Genomic DNA, 17,179 nt, shown 5'->3' on the forward strand with positions numbered 1-17,179 from the left:
AGGAGTTGCAAGCGCTGTCTTCCAACAGGTGGACAGAGCTCTGGTGTTGAACAGGGAGCCCGTGAGCCAGCGCTCCAGCAGTCACCTCCCTACTGGGCTCTAAGAAAAAGGCATGCTAGATTTATCAGACGGCGGCCAGGGCTGGCTTGAGAGTGATTATGCCTCTTCATGTTTAGGGTCTGCAATCGGCACTTCAGATAATACTAGCTGTGCTAACAAACAGCTATTTTAAAGTGACCGTTCTGTGCTTCTCAGCCTGTGATCTTGACGAGCCTGCTGCAGAGGATCCAAGGGTCAACTCCTTGTAGCAAAAGAGCTGAAGCCCTGGGTTCAATGCTATGGAGCCCTCATACACATGTTGTTTCCTGTTTTGTTTAATTTGAAGTGTATCAAGCTACTCACACCAAGAGGAACCGGCAGTCAAGATGGAACTATTTTGCCACAATCTGATCTGCTGAGGACTGAGTCAAAACTGGGTCCTAGCAGGGCTGATCCTGGCAAAGGGGAAAAAAAGACAGACTCAGTCCTCATCACTGACTAGACGATGACAACCCATCCTGACTGCTGGCTCCTGGAGAATGGGTAATTTTTAAAAAACAAGAGAATATTAGTGATAGAAGAAATTATCTGCAATGGTGTTGGCATGCATTCTTTTGGAAGGAAAATAATAAAATACATCAATATTTCCAAAGACATCAAGTGAGAGATGCATTAATGGAAGTCTGGAAGAAAGTTAAGCAAAACATTTCTATAAAAATTCCAAGATGGATTTCAACAATGGAAGCATTGGTATACCCAAATGTTATAGATTTAAATAAAATAGTTACATATGAAGAATTGTATGTACAAGGGAAATTGAAATTGAATCAGGAATTACAAATATAGGGAATTAAAATAAACTGGTGGCCCTGTACACAGATTCAAACAAAATATAAAAAGGATTTGGAACAATACAGTTTTCAAAATGAGTAACAAGAAATTGAAAAAAAGTATTACCAGGTAGAAACAGATGAAAAAATGATTACTAGATTGTGCAGAATCAGACGCATTAACACTCAAATTAAAAAACAAAGAAGAATCCGACCATTATAAAACTTGGAAATACTTCTATAATTGGTTTAAGAGAAGAAACAAAAACTTAAACTGAAATACAATAATAACAATACTTTCTATCCTTTTATTTTATATGAAAAATCATAAAAGATCTATATACAATATTTTTTTAGGGAAGATTTGCATGAATTTAAATAAATTAAATATGAATGAAAGAAGGCGGTCAAGAAAATAAAAATGATTAAAAGAATATGGACAACCTAAAGGAGAAAATGGTAGATACTGATGTTATGATATACTTCACCAGAAGATAATTTAAAACTATATGATGATTTATAACTTACCCCCTCAAGGGAATTTAAGTATAAATACTGTATTGCATATTATGTTATATGTTAATTGTTATTGTCATTATTGTTTAGTATACTTAAATAAGTAATTAATTATATTATAAGAATTATTCTATTTTTTGTTTGTTTGTCTGTTTGTCAGTATGGGTTAATTTGGCATTGTTTCAACTCATGATTTATACCATTTATTTTATTTGTGTAAATGTGTATATATGTAATAAAATTTTTATTTAAAAAAAATGATTACTAAGATATATAACTGTTTACTAAAACGTAAAATGGAGGACGAAATGTTAAAAGAAACAATGCCTGTGTGGGCCAAAAAATTTGAGTATAATATTGAATTGAAGTACTGCAAACAAATTTGGGGAGAAAATTACAAATTGACAATGGCAACCACATATAAGGAGAACATTTACAAAATATTCTACAAATGGCATCTACCACCAGTGAAATTGCCCAAAATGTATTCAACTATATTACCCAACTGTTAGAAATGAAATTACATACAAGGGACATTCTGCCACATGTGGTGGACATGAACCAGTGCAAAAAAATATTGGGAGAAAATTTAAAAAATGGATTGAGGAAATAACAGAGCAGGAAACTGAGGTGAGGTCAGAATTGTTTCTATTGGGAATAATAAAAGAAAATATTAGAAAAGGAATTTACTATATTATATTACACATAATAACACATAGCAGCAATAATTACATTCGCCCAAAATTGGAAGAAAGAGAAGAGCCCCTCATATGCAATGATCATTAAAAAGGTACTAGAATGTGCAAGTTGAATAAACAAATGATGGACTTGAGAGAGAAAAGAAACAATTATAAAATATGGAATAAATGGTACGATTGGCTTGAAAAGAAAAGTAAAATTAATGCGTAAAGTAATGCAGATTGGTGTAATAAAATGTAACAAATACAATTGAAGAAACTAAATGGTTGTAAAACAAATTGCAAAATGTATAAAAGAATAGATGGATATAAAAATATTTAAGTTAAAAACGATTATATATGAAAAATGTAGAATTGAGAAAGAAATTCAAAAATTGTAGAGCTGTTATTAGTAGAACTGTTTTGTTTTTGTTTTTTAAATGGGAAAAACGTAAATAAAAAGGTATATATGAATATATATGATCTCGCAATCTTAGTAACATTTTTAATTTTGATCTTGATTTAAATATATTATCCTTTTTAAAAAAAGAATATATCCAACATTTTTGGTAAATTTAAAAATAACAATTTGCTCATAAAATGTAAATTTAACAGTTACGATTATAATTAGCTGGAAGCAAATTTATATGTTTAATTTAATTTGCATACTTGACATACATTAAATATGCAGTTAAGCTACTTTCTATGTGGACACATAATCTATTATAAAACACAAGCATATAAAATACTAACCATATGAAATACAACTCAAATTTTTCAAATTAGCAGTGTGGCTTGTATTTCTTTTCTAGATTTACTTAGTCCAATAATTAATGTTCTGAAGACATTTACTGTGATTAATAACAGAATTTTATTTACTACTTAGATTACTAATGGATAATTATTTTCCATCAATTATCACTGGCAAACAAAAATTGCAGCCTTTTAATTTTTAATGACTAGAAAAATTAGACAGAACTGAAGCAGCCATTTATTCAATAAGTCATTCACAGATGAAGAATCTAATCTACATTAAAGGAAACTTAAGATGCTATTTTGCAGGTTTTCTAACAGCATCTGAAAAGGAATGTCTGTATGTAGTTTAGGCAAGCAGAGATAACAGAACCAAAATCTTTAAGCTTTATGCAAGATAACCATTGTCAGTTAAATACTTCTGAGGTTAATCATGGCTTCCAGGACTCAACTAGGAGAAATAATGTCATCCAAACATTTTGTTTTTTAACAGAGAAACACAATCTTAGTATGATATTCTTCTCACAAAGCTTATTTTTATTACCTGGGCTGACATGAGCATATTTCCAAGACAAAGATCACTGGGGAATTGATCTTCTTAAGGTAAGCTCTTTTTGTCAACCGTATTTACAGAACTATGTTGTTGTTGTTTTAGAAAAACTAACTATGAAAAGAAGAGTAGTAGGGCTGGAGGAAGATCTCCACCCGTCTTTTATTACCAGTGGAGTAGGGAAGGGAGCAGCAAGGAAGAATCCACAGTAATTTGGAATGGAAATCACTAGAGATGAATGAATTGCCCCTCAAATCAAGATAGCATGTATTCTCAAATGACTTTATTAACTGTGAACTAAAGTCCAAATTCAGAACATATTTTCCAAGTGCATCAAAAGTGTATCATTTATCTTCATAAGACTTTAAAAAGTCTATTACAAACTCCCCTGTAAAATAATCATTTGAAGAAAATCACTGCTTTTAAACAATCCACCATTTACTCTGGTGGGGCTTACACTCACAGCATCATGTCCCCAGAAGATTATGCCTTTCTGCCCAAATATATGGATGAAACTCTTACATGTTGCATCCTATAGGATAGCTCACAACTAAATGTATATATATGTGTGGCCTTGTCTAACATACTCTCTTGGACAGTCACCTACCTCAGCATCCAGTGTAGCAGATGCTATAACCAAGCGAAGATCTCCTCGTTTTTTCTGAACCTATATGGAAAAAAATATTAAAGAATAGGCATTGTAATCTCACTTCTTCTCATCCGGTGGAACCAGCCTTCAGAATGAATTTCTCCTCAACCAATCATTTTGAGAATCGAGTCAGTCTCATTTGAATAATTGCTAGGATTTGCCTTGAGAGCCCCAGATCTGATGAATCATAAAGACTAAACTCGAGTGTGGCAGCTTAGTGGTATCCTCTAAGCCAGTGTTTTTCAACCAGTGTGCCGTGGCACGCTAGTGTGCTGTGAGACATGGTCAGGTGTGATGTGGGGAAATTAAACATGGGTCCACAAACTACCATTCCTGCCAGGATATCCTGTTTCTGTTCATCGAAACAGGCCCAGGTTTCACACTAAGTGAGTATAAATACATTTAGAAACTGTATTATTAACTATATGTATAATATGTACTTTGTTAGAGTGTCATTTTGGTTGGTGGTGTGCCCCAGGATTTTGTAAATGTAAAAAATGGGCCGCGGCTCAAAAAAGGTTGAACATCACTGCTCTAAGCTGTGTGTACTTCCTTACCTGTGGCTAATTGCCAAGATACGAACAAGAAATAGTGTGTGATAGAGAAAAATAGAGGTAGAAAAGAAGGGTGGGACTGAAGGATGGTTCCACCGGATGAGAAGAGGCATTGAGGTAAGATTGCGCCTATTCTCCATCCTGGAGTGAAACCAGCCTTCAGAATGGGACAGAATGGGAGGGGTGAGTGTCCTATGCACTCAATGAGTGTCCAACATTTTCTGTAGTACTCCCCTGCCAAAGGCGTCAATTGGAGGAGTCAATTTTGTAGTGACTGATCAACTGGGAAAAATGAGCCCATGCAGCTGCCCAACAGACTTCCTCTAGAGATGCCTTTGTGAACACCAAGACTGCGTTCCTGGTGGAGTGTGCTGTCATGCCTGCTGGCTATCTTATAGGCTTTGGCGATGGTGCTTCTGATTCATCAGCCCTATGGTGGCTGAGGATACTCGATTCCCCAGGGATCAAGGAATCCCACAAAAATAGCCTCGGATTTCCTGAGGTCCTTGGTATGGTCTAGGTAGGTCTTAAGAGCTCTTCATAAGTCCAGCATACGCCAATGTTGTTCGGAAGGGTGGGCTGGACGGGCACAGAAGGAAGGAAGGATGAGCTCCTGTGATCAATGGAAGACTGAATTCACCTTGGGAACGAAGGAAGAATCAAGTCTGAGAGGTACCTTATCCAGTTGGAAGACACATAGGTCCCTTGATTGAAAGGGCTGAAAGTTCTGAAATGTGGCGGGCAGATGCCACCTTTATTGATAGATGCCCAAATGACGCTTCTCGGAGTGGTTCATATGGTGGTTCCATGAGGGACTTCAGAACGTGTGGAAGGTTACAGGTGGGATAACGGTGAACCTTGGACGCAGGCTGGTTGTGCCCTTAAGCAAACGATGGATGGTGGGGAATTGAGACAAAGATCCCCCTGTTCACACGCCAGGACTGAGGAGAGTGCCGCCACCTGTCTGCAAAGGGTATTGGGCACCAGACCCCTTGTTGAGGCCATGTTTCAAGAATCTTAGAATCTTAGGAAAGGGAATGCATACTGGGGAAAGGCCTTCCCCTGTGCACCAGTCACAGAAGATTTTCCATGTGACAGAGTAGATGCGGTTGGTACAGAGGCAATGAGATACCTGCACAACGAGGATGACATCCTGATCATAATCCTGACTTCTCTCAATTTCCAGTCAGTTATAGCCAGGTTGGATCCCAGTGACGTAGAAACCCCTGAAGGAGCATGTCCCCCGAAGGAGGCTGGGTGACCGAAAGAGACTGGAGGTCTGCAAACTATGTTCATCTTAGCCAGAAGAAGGTCACTAATACAATCTCTGCTTGTTCCAACAGGATCTTCTGTTCTGATCTTCCTCTGTATGAGCTCCGGTATCACTGGCAGCAGTGGAAACGCATATAGCAGATAGCAACATGGAGGTAAGCCTCCGCTAGATCTAGGGACACCATGAAGTATCAAGGCTAGGATAGAGGAAAGTGAATGCACCTTAAATCTCCTGTAAACTAAGTAACGATTCAGCCTTTTGAGATCTAAAATGACTCTCCATCCCCCTGAAGACTTAGGGACCACAAACAGAATAGAGTAGAAGCCCCGGCCCCATTGGTCCTGAGGAACTGGTTGAATAGCTCTAATTAGATGTTTAATTGCTTCCTCCATTAGATGATGTTTGGGTGGGACTTGAGAAATGGAACATGGTTTGCCATTTTCTAAGCCATTGTAATCAACAGGCCATTACCAAGGATGCCATGGCATTGGCAGCAAAATGTGAAGACTGCAGGGAAGAATCTGCCAGAAACTAGCCCACTGCAAAGACCTTGTTGAGGTCCTCTATATATAGAGAGAGAAAGGAAGTGGATGGGCCTGGCAAGTGAGCAGCCCACTGATTCTCCACTGCATCTACAAATAGTTGGGGAATAGGAAAACATCTAGCTCCTCTATGACTTCTAAAAAAAGTGGGTTTGCCTTATCATCCTGAGCTGTGGATGAAGATGAGGTAGGTAATTTGATACCAGCCACTGGTCAAGCCTTGAATAACAATGATTTAAATAAATTGCGGGGGAATAATCCACTCATTAAGGGCTGATCCGTGGGTAGACCCTCATCCTCTGACAGATTCGATCTGGGATTGTCTTCTTCTGGATCTCTTCCCTGGATCTGCTGAGGCTTGATTTCTCAGAAGAATCATCAGAACTGTGCCTATTGGCAAGGTGTCTCTTCTTAGAGGGATTCTTAATTCGGGCCTTGGATGAAGATGAGGAAGAGGTAGGTGTAGGAGATCTCTCCCTTGAGAAAGATTGAAGGCTAGCAGAAAGAGCCTGTTTGAAGGCTTCTGCCATGAGAGCATGGAGGTTGCCTGGATCAAAGGCTAGCTGAGAGGCTAACTGTGTTGTTGAGGTCTGGCTGGGACCCACTGATTCTTGCAGAGTAAGGGCCTGATTGGGCTGAACGTTCTGGGGTTCCCCAATCTCTTGAGTTTCCAATCCGCCCCATAGGTTCCCTTGTGTTCTAGGCATATCTGTAGCATCTAGTGCCAAGGGATCCTCTTCTGATCCTGCTAGTATCTGCTCCAGATTCTCATAGAGTCTGTGAAATCTGCACTTCTGCCCTTGCTGTCTCACAGATCCTTTGTAAAGTTCTATGTCGGCATGCCTCTGCCTGGACTGAGGCCTTCGGGGGGCCCTTTCACGCCCTATGAGATCTGGAGGAAGATGGGTCTGAACGGGAGGGAAACTGATCAGGTGAAGACATTTGGTCTTGTTCTGAAGATTCCCTGTCTGTCTTCCTGCTTCTCTTTCCATCCCCCCCCCCTTTACATTACGCTCCTCAGTAGTCATGCCCTCTAGTGGTGTAGGTTCATTGTAGGCTCCTCCCCCAAGTATACCTCCAAAATGTCAGCCTCTTATATGCCACATGTGTTTATGGCCTCCCATATTGTTGTTGGCCTCCAAGTAATCCGGCACAATCTGGCCTGCACTCATGCATCACACCCTTCAACACCCACCCCATCCCCACCCCCATGCCTGGGCCTCCGATATGGCTCGGCTATTTGGTAGTAAGGAATTGAAGGATTTAAGATTGATTTTAAAAATAAGGCCAAATTAGAGAAAAGGTTCAACCTCTGCAGGATCAATTAGAATCTGGGGGTCTCAAGGCGGATGCTAGCAATTATTCAAATGAGACTGACTCGATCCTCAAGACGATTGGTCGAGGACAAACCCATTCTGAAGGCTGGTTCTACCCCAGGATGGAGAATGTTCCGTTACAATGAAATAATCATAAAAATCTAAAATTAGCATTGATGAGAAATACTGGCATATTTTAGATTTACATGTAAATACATGTCATAATAATACAAGGTAATTACAAAATCAGTTTTTGTTCTCATTTTCTCAGAGAAAGACCCATTCACCTAAACTTGACATTAGTTTTTAATGCAATAGATTGTCTTCTTCTGAATGATCAGTTAAATATATTAACCCTAGAAGTATGCTATCTTAACAATAGCCATCATCCTTGATATATCTTCCCAAAAAATTGCTAAGCAACATTGTACAGTGAAACAGGATACATTATACTCTTTTCTCCAAAGCACTCATATTTTGGATGCTGGAAAATCACAACAATATACCAGGAGGGAAGTACACATAGCTTTCCAAATACAGAACTATATTCCACAGTATCTCCATTGGCCATACAAGGAACAGTAGTTCAGCAAGTTCTATTAGGGCCACAAATTCTCATTCTTGATGTAGATTGAATATAAGGGCCTTAAAATGGTTGGAACTGGCAAGATTGCAGGCCTATAGCAACAAATTGTAAATATTCACTTTGTTCCCAACTCAATGGCTGCAAAAAGAGTTATGAAATATATAGTCAGAATGCTAACCTTTTTTAATAAGCCAATGGCAATATCTGTATATAAAGTTCTTTCATGAGCTTCATCCAACATGATGACACTAAATAAAAGCCAAAATATATATATTTTTAAAAGATCCCAATCATGAAATGTTCATCACAATGTTAAACATGCTTGGTAGCACCAAGTTAACAAATATAATTCATGATTTAATAGCCAGTTATTATGGAAATCATATAACTAAACTGATGTTACATACTTGTGATTCCCAAACTTTAAAAACTTCAACAGGGTTACAACAAAACATAATAAATTATATATAAATTCTAAGAAATACAATTTAAAATAATTAATAGAAAGCAAAGTATAATTTATCTAAACTATGACTTTTGTAGAAACTATTCAAGAATGGCAATCTGAAAAACTTTTCTTGGGTTACATCTAGCTGTATTATTCTACTGGCAAAAACGGGTCAGTTAACCAAATTGATTCTTATTTTCCATCTGAGCTACTAAATATCTTAAATTATATTTGGATTTGTTATAAATTGTTTTTATTCTGTTGTGAGCCGTCCCGAGTCTGCGGAGAGGGGCGGCATACAAATCTAAATAATAAATAAATAAATAATAAATAAATAATATAACCCTCCAAAATATATTTGGAGTACACAGGAGGAGAGAAAAATAGAAATGCTCCTGTTGTAGGAGTTAATGTCTACTTATAGAATAGAATAGAATAGAATTTTTATTGGCCAAGTGTGATTGGACACACAAGGAATTTGTCTTGGTGCATATGCTCTCAACGTACATAAAATAAAATATACATTTGTCAAGAATCATATGGTACAACACTTAATGATTGTCATAGGGGTCAAATAAGCAATGAAGAAGCAATATTAATAAAAATCTTAGGATATACGCAACAAGTTACAGTCATACAGTCAACATGGGAGGAAATGGGTGATAGGAATGATGAGAAAAACTAGTAGAATAGAAGTGCAGATTTAGTAGAAAGTCTGACAGTGTTGAGGGAATTATTTGTTTATATAAGAGAATTTTTAATACAAATGAATAAATGTGTGGCATGCATTGTAGCAAAACTCAGAAAGACAGTAGGAATGAAAAATATTGCTTACGTAATGGTGGCATCCTAACATCTATGTTTTTGTGTGTATAAATGATAGGTAGACAGACAGTGGGTCAGTCAATCAATCAGTCAGTATCATTATATTTATTATCTGATTTATTGAAATAATAAACAAAAATAATAAACAAAAATGTTTAGTCCCCAAACATTTAGTCTACTTTCAAAAAAAATAAATAAAACAAAGTAACAAAAAGAGGTACAAATGAACACAGATAAAGTAAAATATGACCATTGATAGCTTAAGAATAACCAGTGTGTTTACCTATATCTGGTTAGTAATGGGTCAGCCATCATTTCCCTGACCAGCATTCCGTCTGTCAGAAACTGTAACAAACAAACAAAAACCCATCTATGTTTGTTCGGAAACAAGATTCATGGCCCCAAATTGCAGCAGTTGGTAAGTAATTTCATCTACTTCCAGGGGTTCAGAGATTATTGTGGCTCTTTTATAGAAAGTAGTAGCACATTTGCAGAAGAGAAGGAAGGCCTGGAAGAGACTGAAAGTTTGGAGAAGGACAAACAACATAAAGGAAAAAAGTGATAGTTGAGAATGCTAAATGGAACAAAACATTGTCTTGGCTGCAGTGGGAAAGGAAAATTGTTGAATTACAAAAGGTACTATTTGCAGCACATAATCATCTATTTAAATAAACTGGCTGCCCATCTCTCATGAACAAATCTGGCATTTTTAAAAAATCATTTAAATGTCCTTTGGAATATTGGAACCACCCTGGACTCACCTATGTATGTATGAAACTTAAGGTAGTCCTTAACTTACAATAAGAATTGGGACCAGAATTTCCACTAATAATGAAATAATGTCAGACCTGATTTTATGGCCATTTTTATGGCAGATCACCACGGTGGTTAAATGAATCACATGGTCATTAAGCAAATACTATAGTTGTTAAGTGAATTCAGCTTTCACAATGTGTGGTATTTTGTTCTGTTTACTAGAAATTCGGGGAAAACTCACATGACTGCAGGGCTCTAACTAAGACGCCTTAAACAAGATCTAAGTATTGCCCACAAGATTATATGCTGCAACGTCCTGCCTGTCGGCGACTACTTCAGCTTCAACCACAACAACACAAGAGCACACAACAGATTTAAACTTAATATTAACCGCTCCAAACTTGACTATAAAAAATATGACTTCAGTAACCGAGTTGTCGAAGCATGGAATTCATTACCAGACTCCATAGTGTCATCCCCAAACCCCCAACATTTTACCCTTAGATTATCTACGGTTGACCTATCCAGATTCCTAAGAGGTCAGTAAGGGGCGAGTACAAGTGCACTAGAGTGCCTTCCGTCCCCTGTCCTATTGCTCTCCTATATCTCCTATACCTTTCTTCTTTTCCTATATCTCGTCTTCTATTCTTTCATTGATACGTTCTATTACTATACCTTCTTTTCTATTATTTCTTAGAAATATTTTACTATGAGTATCTCCTCTATAATCTTCATCATGTATTTTACTATGTGTATATAGATATATACCCACTAAAACCCTCATTGTGTATTGGACAAAATAAATAAATAAAATAAACCCAAATTCAAGGCAGTTATTAAGGGCCCCGATTGCTATCATGTGATTGTGGGGACTGTGAGATAGTCATAAGTGTGAGTAGAGGTTATAGCACTTTTTCCAAGTGCATTGTAACTTAGAACCATTGTTAAATAAATTGTCATAAGTCAAGGACTAACATATTTGATTCTGAAAAACATTAGAAACTATTCAAAACAGCTAACCAGTATTGATCCCCCATATTATCATCCCTAGAATGTGCTGTTTCACTTGATCTTGACTGACTGGAAATATTTGTAAATACTTTAAGGATAGAAACATTTTGCCCAAATATATTACCTTAATTCTTGTAGCATGTGGGTCAGTACAATCATCAAATCGAATGCAATATCCAACTTCATGGCCCAGCAAGGCACACCTCTCTTCAGCTACCCGCTCTGCAATCTAGGAGAAAGAATAAGGTGAAAATGATAAACATATTTGATTTGTGAATACGTATTGTTTGCTTTTCCTGCACAACTAGGGAAAATAATAAACAAAATCAGCAAAATAAAATTTGATTAACTTGACGTAATTCTCTTGGATCCTTATGTAGTAGTTAATTAAGTATAATCAATCTTTATATGGCAAGGGCCAGTTTCATTAATAAATAGTGGCAATGCAATTATTTTGCTTCTACCAGGATGAAGAAAAATAAAGTAAATTCTTCTACACCAGCACAAGGACTTCAACACAAGAAAGCTGGAGGTTCTCCAAAACTTTCTTTCACCAGAAAACTGCCAGAATCCCAGCGATTTCCCCTTCATCATCAGAAATGTATTATTTGATGGCGGCCCTCCAGATGTAAAATGCCTCACTACTAAAGAGGTGTACCTCGTGCCAAAAAGATTGTACAATAGAAGCCCCAGACATATTTTTGGATCCAAATTAAGACTATAAAAAGGAAACTTCAATTTAAGAAATGACAGGTTTCTGTATAAAAAGGCACCAGAGAAAGAAATTATTTGGCATTCATTAGCTTTTTAAAGAGACAACATTATGGGAAAGAAATAAAACATCTGCAATGATTTGACACTCAATGAATTAAAATATTTGACCCATTATTTTAAAGCTCTCTTATGGCTTATGTCACAGTTTTGTGTCTCCACGACTGTTTTACAATATTCCATCAGTAAACAGATAAGCAGTTCATTCTAATAATAACTTTCAATTAGTTATAGAGCTAAATAAACAAAGGCCTAATCTATATTAACTAATATTTGCTGCACCAAAGATAGAAATGTCCAAGTGCATTTCACACATGTCCTTCAAAATGGGCCATCTCAACAACCTTGAAATGAACCATGGCTAACCCATGCATAAACCCATGAATAAACAAGAAGCTAAAATGACACATTTTAATCTTTATGCAATGCTACATTTTAATAAATATAGAAAATCTTTCAAATATAATGCCTATAATTCAAGACAAATATAGCAAACTTTTTACAAAATTCCAAAATTGTTGAGTATTTTGCATAGTACATTTCATGCCCTTCAAGTAAATGTGGCTATTTAGTGCTATTTACTAATTTTCCTAATTTTACAGATTAAACTGGTCCTTATCACTCTGGGAACTCAACAAAGGAAATGGATGAAATCTTAAAAATATCAAATCTTGCATGCATTTGGCATCCTCACAGGGTGGTGACTATTTTTAAATTTTATTTATTTATTTACTTTTAAGAAAACAATAATGAAATAATTTGCAAATCATACAGAAGAACCCAAGAAATAAAATTCCAGCTCCAGGCATAGTCTGAGCATTCTGCTATTGGTACAATACATTGAAGCCAAACCTTTTGTAAAGGGGAAAATGAAGGAATAGTATAGAACCCCTTACTTATAAGTAGCATTTGCTGTTGTAATCATCCTTTTCCATTACAAGCAGCAGGAGAAAACAGAACTAATGGCTTCTTTAAACTTCCTCCTTGGTCAAAAACCAGGAGGACTTAGAATGTTTCACATCCATAAAACCAACTAATATGCCTCAGGTTTAATCACTTATACAGGTGAAACTCAAAAAATTAGAATATCATGCAAAAGTTCATTTATTTTAGTAATGCAACTTAACAGTGAAGAGTAATATATGAGAGACTCATTACATGCAAAGCAAGATAGTTCAAGCCATGATTTGTCATAATTGTGATGATTATGCGATACAGCTCATGAAAACCCCAAATCTATCATCTCAAAAAATTAGAATATTACATGCAATCAATAAAACAATACATAGAACAATACCCATTTTCATTTGCTTTTTCTTACTGGTCCTGTATTCCCTCAAACCATTTGTGTCCAGAATAATCACCTCTCTTTATACGTAAAACAAAACAGTTCTGCAAAACAGTACACTTTGGGATCAGGCATGGGCTATCCAAAGCTATCTGTTTTGTATAACTCTACCTATACCGCAGACAGGTTAAAATCTGGAAAGTGTTTGACAGTGAATTTAGACTAATCAGTATATTTCATTATAATTCATTGCATGGGTTGAAACTTTTTGACACAGGGTGCAAACAGATCTTGTAGTGCAGTGGTCCCCAAACTTGGCAACTTTAAGACGTGTGCACTTGAAGTCCCAGAATTCTCCAGCCTGCTATGCTATGCTATGCTGGCTGGAGAATTCTGGGAGTTGAAGTCCACAAGTCTTAAAGTTGCCAAGTTTGGGAACTACTGTGATAAGTTAAATCCAATGAGCTATTTTGGGAATGCTAAAATGCTTATATATGTTTAATGAGATACTTGATGTTTTAATTAAATCTGTTAAATTGATTTGAAAGCTATCTTGGTTTCAATAAAGGATTGTTGTTTAATGGAATTAAATACTACACAAAAGAAATTGATTTCCTTAGATTTTATATTTCTTTGAACACTGCCAAAAACTATGTCTTCACGAGGGTTCTTTCTTTCTAATACGATTAATCCATTTTGATTCTAAATTTTGAGAGAGGCTGACATTGGAACTCCCTTTCTACTTTCCAAGTTGAGTCATTTCCATATTAATAAAGTCTGATATTGATATATATAAATATACACGTGAAACTCAAAAAATTAGAATATCGTGCAAAAGTAATGCAACTTAAAATGTGAAATGTAATATGAGGGTCAGTCAGAAAGTAATGAACCATGTGTTTTTTCCCAGCCTACACTAATGGTACAAATGTGAAACTTTAGATATACAGTGAACCCTCGAGTTTCGCGTCCTCAAGGATCGCGAAAGGGCTATTTCGCGAGTTTTCAACCCGGAAGTAAACTCCACCATCTACGCATGCGTGCCCTTCCACGCATGCGTAGATGGTGGAGTTTCCCCGCCGGGCAGAGGCTTCCCTGGGTCTTCCCCCTCTTGCCCCCGTAAGACCCCAGCGGCGGCGCGAGCAACGGCGTGGGCGGGCGGGCGGCACGCGCGGGGGACACCCCAGCTCGGCTCCCCAGCTGGGAAGCGGCCCCAGCAACAGCGTGGGCGGGCGGGCGGTGCCCGCGCGCTTGGGGACATCGCAGCTCGCTCCCCAGCTGGGGAGCCGAGCTAGGGAGTCCGGACCGCGCACGCGTTGCTGGGGAAAGCGCGCGCGCTTGGGGAATCCCTAGCTCGGCTCCCCAGCTGGGGAGCGGAGCTAGGGATTCCCCAAGCGCGCGCGCTTTCCCCAGCAACGCGCGCGCGGTCCGGACTCCCTAGCTCGGCTCCCCAGCTGGGAAGCGGCCCCAGCAACAGCGTGGGCGGGCGGGCGGTGCCCGCGCGCTTGGGGACATCGCAGCTCGCTCCCCAGCTGGGGAGCCGAGCTAGGGAGTCCTGACCGCGCGCGCGTTGCTGGGGAAAGCGCGCGCGCTTGGGGAATCCCTAGCTCGGCTCCCCAGCTGGGGAGCGGAGCTAGGGATTCCCCAAGCGCGCGCGCTTTCCCCAGCAACGCGCGCGCGGTCCGGACTCCCTAGCTCGTCTCCCCAGCTGGGAAGCGGCCCCAGCAACAGCGTGGGCGGGCGGGCGGTGCCCGCGCGCTTGGGGACATCGCAGCTCGCTCCCCAGCTGGGGAGCCGAGCTAGGGAGTCCGGACCGCGCGCGCGTTGCTGGGGAAAGCGCGCGCGCTTGGGGAATCCCTAGCTCGGCTCCCCAGCTGGGGAGCGGAGCTAGGGATTCCCCAAGCGCGCGCGCTTTCCCCAGCAACGCGCGCGCGGTCCGGACTCCCTAGCTCGGCTCCCCAGCTGGGAAGCGGCCCCAGCAACAGCGTGGGCGGGCGGGCGGTGCCCGCGCGCTTGGGGACATCGCAGCTCGCTCCCCAGCTGGGGAGCCGAGCTAGTTAGTCCGGACCGCGCGCGCGTTGCTGGGGAAAGCGCGCGCGCTTGGGGAATCCCTAGCTCGGCTCCCCAGCTGGGGAGCGGAGCTAGGGATTCCCCAAGCGCGCGCGCTTTCCCCAGCAACGCGCGCACGGTCCGGACTCCCTAGCTCGGCTCCCCAGCTGGGGAGCGGAGCTAGGGATTCCCCAAGCGCGCGCGCTTTCCCCAGCAACGCGCGGGCGGTCGGGACTCCCTAGCTCGGCTCCCCAGCTGGGAAGCGGCCCCAGCAACAGCGTGAGCAATGGGGTGGGCGGGCGCGAGCAACGGGGTGGGCGGGCGAAGGGCGGGCGGCAGTGGAAGCAAAAACACCATCTGCGCAAGCGCAGATGGTGTTTTTACTTCCGCACCGCTACTTCGCTAAAAATCGATCATCGCGTGGGGTCCTGGAACGGAACCCTCGCGATGATCGAGGGTTCACTGTACATTATTTCAATTGTCAGGAGTGCTTGTGTAAATTTTGTGTTTCTTCTGAGAGACAGCGTAGTTGCAGCAGTGTTTCGAATTGGTGTTTGTAAGTGATGTACGTTACAAGCAGCGTGTGTCACTGAATTTCTCACTGCAGAGAAAGAAACTGTTGGGAACATTCACAAACGTTTGTGTACAGTTTATGGAGAATCTGCAGTCAACAGAAGTACAGTTAGTCGCTGGGCACAGAGGGTGATGCCATTAGAAGACAGTTGGGCAGAGCTCCAAGATTTGCAGACCAGAACAAGGAGTGGTACTGACAGCGCATATACACCCTTGTGTCTCGCTGGAGGAAGGCCATAGAATGGGATGGAGATTATGTAGAAAAATAGGGAGTGTAGAAGAAGCATCATTCTTTCTTGTGTGTAAGTTTCATTGTGTTCAATAAATAATTGTTGAAGAAAAAAATGTGGTTCATTACTTTCTGGGCGACCTTCGTATATGAGACAGACTCATTATATGCAAGGCAAGATAGTTCAAGCCATGATTTGCCATAATTGTGATGATGAACTGCTGGAAATCACTGCCCTCACATCAAATAATAAAATAAAATAAAATATACATTTTAAGATACTGTTGCAAAACTTTTCACTGAAAACCTGTGGAAAGTATTTATCTGTATCTTTTTCAGTGTCTCATATACATTTACAAATGTCAAGAATGCTTAATTTATTTGCAAATACTTTTTGACAGACTTACACACACTTGATTAAAATATCTAACATTCTGTAAAAATAATATACAGAGAAATCTCAGAATCTGGAATCCAGGTCACTCACTGAAATACAAGCAACTCTCCGAGGTTGTGTTACTCCCACTATCCGGCCTTCAGCAGTCCAACCAGCTTCTGTTAGATACTGTCATGGGAAAAATATTTATTAGAACTGATATATACTGTACATTTATATTAATCTTGGTTTTTCATTATTTTTCATTCATCCTCATTTCCCCTACATGTCTACTTTCCTGCAAGTAGACTTTCTCACTGGAAAAAGAAATGTCGATCTAATTCAATGTAGAGGTAATCCTTGAGTTGCAACAACGATTGGAATTGCCATAATTAAGCAATGCAGTCATAGTGTAATGTCATGTGATCACATTACTTAGTGATGACCATTCTGGCAGTCTTGGCTGCCATTGTAATTTCAAGATCCATGGGTCATTATCAAAGGACATTAAAAGTCGTCCCTGAATTACGATAGCCATTGAAGCCAGAATTTCCATCACTAAGCAATG

The 17,179-nt window shown here is 39.6% G+C and overlaps 1 protein-coding gene across 4 annotated transcripts in view; it reads right to left on the reverse strand.

Annotated features, from left to right (window-relative positions):
- DHX35 (DEAH-box helicase 35) overlaps positions 1-17,179 on the reverse strand; it is a 46,103-nt gene that overhangs the window by 19,830 nt on the left and 9,094 nt on the right. For all 4 annotated transcript variants that reach the window (XM_070744755.1, XM_070744754.1, XM_070744753.1 and 1 more), the window contains exons 4-8: positions 16,723-16,800; positions 11,450-11,554; positions 9,842-9,903; positions 8,464-8,533; positions 3,973-4,032 (exon numbers count right to left, since the gene is read on the reverse strand). In XM_070744755.1, the coding sequence (XP_070600856.1) occupies positions 3,973-4,032; positions 8,464-8,533; positions 9,842-9,903; positions 11,450-11,554; positions 16,723-16,800 (375 nt within the window). The remainder of the gene's footprint in view (positions 1-3,972; positions 4,033-8,463; positions 8,534-9,841; positions 9,904-11,449; positions 11,555-16,722; positions 16,801-17,179) is intronic.

This window comes from Erythrolamprus reginae, chromosome 3, assembly GCF_031021105.1.
Source record: "Erythrolamprus reginae isolate rEryReg1 chromosome 3, rEryReg1.hap1, whole genome shotgun sequence".
Taxonomy (NCBI): domain Eukaryota; kingdom Metazoa; phylum Chordata; class Lepidosauria; order Squamata; family Dipsadidae; genus Erythrolamprus; species Erythrolamprus reginae.